General features: G+C 45.3%; 1 protein-coding gene and 1 long non-coding RNA gene across 2 annotated transcripts in view; one reads left to right on the top strand and one right to left on the bottom strand.

The window, feature by feature from the left end:
* The window catches only part of LOC135112380 (glycine receptor subunit alpha-2-like), a 69,814-nt gene that overhangs the window by 9,082 nt on the left and 55,732 nt on the right, over positions 1 to 5,000 (top strand). Inside the window, exon 3 of the mRNA XM_064026785.1 lies at positions 1,928 to 2,016. Coding sequence (XP_063882855.1) covers positions 1,928 to 2,016 — 89 coding nt within the window. The remainder of the gene's footprint in view (positions 1 to 1,927; positions 2,017 to 5,000) is intronic.
* LOC135112385 (uncharacterized) overlaps positions 1 to 5,000 on the bottom strand; it is a 40,906-nt gene that overhangs the window by 18,699 nt on the left and 17,207 nt on the right. The window lies entirely within an intron of this gene.

Raw genomic sequence — 5,000 nt, 5'->3', positions numbered from 1 at the left:
CTCACTCACTCACTCACTCTCTCTCTCTCTCTCTCTCTCTCTCTCTCTCTCTCTCTCTCTCTCTCTCTCTCTCTCTCTCTCTCTCTCTCTCTCTCTCTCTCTCTCTCTCTCTCTCTCTCTCTCTCTCTCTCTCTCCAAAAATCAGATTATCCTCAAGGTCAATTTCGGAGAAAATAGCCGCCGCGGGGAGGAAAGGGAGGAAGGAAGGAAGGAAGGGATGGAGGGAAGAAGGGAGAGAAAAAAAGGCAAGATGGAAGGAGAGAGAGAGAGAGAGAGAGAGAGAGAGAGAGAGAGAGAGAGAGAGAGAGAGAGAGAGAGAGAGAGAGAGAGAGAGAGAGAAGCAAGGGAGGAAGGAAGGATGGATAAAAGGATGGAAGGGAAGCGAGAAGGAAAGAGGGAAAGGGAGGGATTAGAGGCAGGAAAGTAAAAGTAAGTGTCACTGGCTGGATGGATTGGAAGGCAAAATATTCTGTAAAAACACCTTGTTGAAAATATTGGTCTTACTTTTTCCTACCTCACTGTCTTTATTTTTTCACACTCATGATGATTTGCATTAAAAAAATATTTACTGAGAGTCATTAGCATTCCTGTACATGCCTAAATTGCTTTCCTTCCATTCTTTTCGTAATCAAATATGGAATTGTTTTGACTTAAGGACGATACCACCCTGCACTTTTCCACTTCTTTTCATATACGTCCAACCCTACAGGAAGTAAACATTTCACGCAGGGGAAGCCACAGAACGCCTGACTTCTGATCTTTCTAAAATTTTTGACTGGGGCAGAGCAAACTTAGTATTGTTTAATGCCTCAAAAACTCAATTCCTCCATCTATCAACTCGACACACCCTTCCAGACAACTATCCCCTCTTCTTCAATGACACCCAACTGTCCCCCTCTTCTACACTGAACATCCTCGGTCTGTCCTATACTTATAATCTGAACTGGAAACTTCACATCTCATCTCTAGCTAAAACAGCTTCAGTGAATTAGGTGTTCTGAGATGTCCCCGCCAGTTTTTCTCATCTCCCCCTCCCAGCTGCTAACTCTGTACAAGAGCCTTATCCGTCCATGTATGGAGTATGCTTCACATATCTGGGGGCGTTCCACTCATACATACTTTTAGACAGGGTGGAATCAAAAGCTTTTCGTCTCATCAACTCCTCTCCTCTACCTGACTGTCTTCAACCTCTCTCTCATCGCCGCAATGTTGCATCTCTAGCTGTCTTCTACCGCTATTTTCATGCTAACTGCTCTTCTGATCTTGCTAACTGCATGTCTCCCCTCCTCCCGCGGCCTCGCTGCACAAGACTCTTCTTTCTCTCTAATGCAAGAGTTAACCAGTATTCTCAATCATTCATCCCTTTCTCTGGTAAACTCTGGAACTCCCTGCCTGCTTCTGCATTTCCACCTTCCTATGATTTGAATTCCTTCAAGAGGAAGGTTTCAAGGCACCTATCCTTCAAATTTTAACTACCGCTTTGGACCCTTTTCTGGGACTGGCATCTCAGTGTTTTTTTTTTTTTATTGGTTTATTGTTGCCCTTGGCCAGTGTCCTTCCTACATAAAAAATAAATAAATAAATAAATAAAAATAAATTGACGCACTGTATGATTGACAGGAGGAGCAACTGACGCACTGTATGACTGACAATGAATATTACAGCCGGCAGTCGGATATTCAACCTAAGAGTGACTTAAGAGATTTTTTATTGTATATTTTTCAATGAAGCACTTGAAAGACCTGGACAAGTTTATTATTATTATTATTATTATTATTAATATTATTATTATTATTATTATTATTATTATGATTATCATTATTGTTGTTTTGTTGATTAATAATCGCTATCACTTTTTTTTTTTTATGCGTTTGATGGAAGAACGGTCCACGTGAGTCCTAACGCGTGTCCCGTGTGTCCCCCGCAGGTCCAGCAAGGTGACTACGGTACACCTGCGCGTGCTGGACCAGCTGCTGCGGACCTACGACAGGCGAGCCACCCCTACCAATCACCGGAGTGAGTCACCTCCTGTCCTGTGTGTGTGTGTGTGTGTGTGTGTGTGTGTGTGTGTGTGTGTGTGTGTGTGTGTGTGTGTGTGTGTGTGTGTGTGTGTGTGTGTGTTATGCTTTATACTTCCCTAATGGACATAAATACTCGATAAGGTACTCGAAAGATCTGTGGTGCTCCAGATGGAGGGGAATCGAACCCTACTGATCTAGTCTCCTTGTCGCGGCAACCTGTCTTGTTTGCACTTCCCTCCATCATCATCGAACAGCCAAGCATGGGTCAAAAGATCTGCTGCTGTTTGTTTTCCTTTGTGTTCCCTTTTCTGAGGTTCACTGTAAATTCCAGACTGATGTTATCTGGCCAGGGTCTGTGCAGGAAGTGAGCGTTATCTGCATTCCATTGCTTTAACTAAATATTCAACTCTGTTCACACTGCCTGTTTATTCTGTTCTATTCTCTGATAACACCCACGCCTGCAGTGTTGCTAAATAAAAGGGAGCGCATCCATCTACGGAAGGAGCGAGATTGTGTGACGCAAAGCTGGACGTGGCGTGCGGTGACCCCTTAGGCAGCAAGTCACCGTCACCTGCTGCCTCCATGATCATTAACAAGCAATCACGCACACCACCTTTGAAACAACAACCACAACAACAACACCCACAACCACCACCACAATAACAATCACCCCAACAACCACCATCACCGCCGCCACCACCACAATAACGAATGCAACAACCAAAACCACAATAACCACAGCCACAACCATCACCACCACCACAAGAAAAACCACAACAACCACAACCACTACAACCACCATCACCACCACCACACCTGCAACTAAATTCTTCCTCTTGAATCCCGCCATACTGTAGGAATTGAAATGACGAGACAAGCGTGAAGCGTCCTGAAATTATGGTGACTGAAACACACACACACACACACACACACACACACACACGTCAATCTCAACCGTCGACTTCCAGTGCCAACACAAACATTTCCATCAGCTCCTCCAACCGTATCTTTGTACACACCAGGAGGAGGAGGAGGAGGAGGAGGAGGAGGAGGAGGAGGAGGAGGAGGAGGAGGAGGAGGAGGAGGAGGAGGATATCTCGTATGACAAGTAAATGAAACCATAAATAATGTTTAATAACTCTAGGATACAGGGATAAAAGATAGACAGATAGATAGATAGATAGATAGATAGATAGATAGATAGATAGATAGATAGACAGAGACAGACAGATAGAGAGAGAGAGAGAGAGAGAGAGAGAGAGAGAGAGAGAGAGAGAGAGAGAGAGAGAGAGAGAGAGAGAGAGAGAGAGAGAGAGAGAGTGTGTGTGTGTGTGTGTTTCATTGGCAGAGGCAGGTATATTTAATTGAGGAGTGAGTGCTCTCAACTTCAATAACTGAGGCAAAGGAGAGAGACGCAGGCAGGGACAGGGAGGAAAATAAGGTGAGGGAAGGAGAAAGGCGGGAGGAAGGGTGGCGCTGCGGAAGGGAAGATGAGGGAGTGAAGGAATTTGAGTTACGTTATCATCGTATGAAAGCATGTACTCCCCCCTTCTCTCTCTCTCTCTCTCTCTCTCTCTCTCTCTCTCTCTCTCTCTCTCTCTCTCTCTCGTCGACACTAGCAACGAGATGAGTAGCTGAGCAATTATAACCTTCTGGTACTTGCAGTTATACTTCTCTACAATGAAATCGTCTATTTCATCAAGTGTAAGATGTCACTCTGTCGTTAGCGGTCAAAGGCAACGCCCAGGTGGAGAGCAATCAAAGCCCGAGAGAGATAGTCACTTTAGATGTAACCATTACCACCACCACCACCACCACCACCACCACCACTCCCACCATCAACACCACTACGTCTCCAACTTTGGATAATCCTTTTGGCCCGTTTTTCTTTGGGGACTTACACCTCGGTGGGCCTTTCTTTTTACAAAATTTTTGTTGCCCTTGGCCAGTGCCCCTCTTATATAAAAAGAAAAAAAAGCACTACAAAAACCACCAACACTATTACCACCACCACTACAACCACTATCGCCACAAACACCATCACCACCGCTATCACCACCACCACCACCACTACCACCACCACCCAATTAAGTTACACCAAGCAAAGAGGGAGTCATGACCTCATACCTCTTGTCTCGTCTCTCGGGTTGCTCAGTGCGGGATGCCTGAGTAAGGCTGACTAATCCTCTCCATCACTAAGAATCTGAACCATATTCTGAAACACTTCCGCGCCTCACCTCCGCTACTTTTTAGACTCTGGACGGGTTTTTAAGGGCGTTTCATGTTTCTAGTGACTTATTAACAAGATTTCTACATTATGAACAGGAGAAACACTCTCGAGAACCCGACTAATCATCTCTGCGTCCTTGGAAAACAGTCATGGTGAGAAAGCAGAGCGTTTCCGAATATGAACCTATGACAAGGAGATTTCTCGCCTTACTAAGAACAGATTGTGTGATATTTCCCTCTTCCCTACTGACTAACGACGCTGCCACTGTACGAACTTGGCCATTTCATATAAGAAGAGAGAGAGAGAGAGAGAGAGAGAGAGAGAGAGAGAGAGAGAGAGAGAGAGAGAGAGAGAGAGAGAGAGAGAGAGAGAGAGAGAGAGAGAGAGAGAGAGAGAGAGAGAGAGAGAGAGAGAGAGAGAGAATCTGAATAATTTCCTGCCTAAAATCTCAAGATGGGGTTCATCAGAGTGTGTGTGTGTGTGTGTGTGTGTGTGTGTGTGTGTGTGTGTGTGTGTGTGTGTGTGTGTGTGTGTGTGTGTGTGTGTATTGTGGTGGAGAGAGGAATTGTGCGCGCGGTCGGGGCTGTCTCGATCTGCCAAGATTGCCTCGCGGTCAGGACAGCGTTGCAATGTTGCAGTGTTTCCCAAAGAGCGGCCAGGGAGCCTCGCAGGTTGCCACTCTGCTTTCATCCCAAAAGTGTGACAACGCTTTACCCAAACTGTCTATAATATATGCACTTTTTTTACAC

The sequence above is a fragment of the Scylla paramamosain genome, chromosome 23 (genome assembly GCF_035594125.1).
Source record: "Scylla paramamosain isolate STU-SP2022 chromosome 23, ASM3559412v1, whole genome shotgun sequence".
Classification (NCBI taxonomy): Eukaryota; Metazoa; Arthropoda; class Malacostraca; order Decapoda; family Portunidae; genus Scylla; species Scylla paramamosain.
This window is presented reverse-complemented; position numbering and strand designations above follow the sequence as displayed.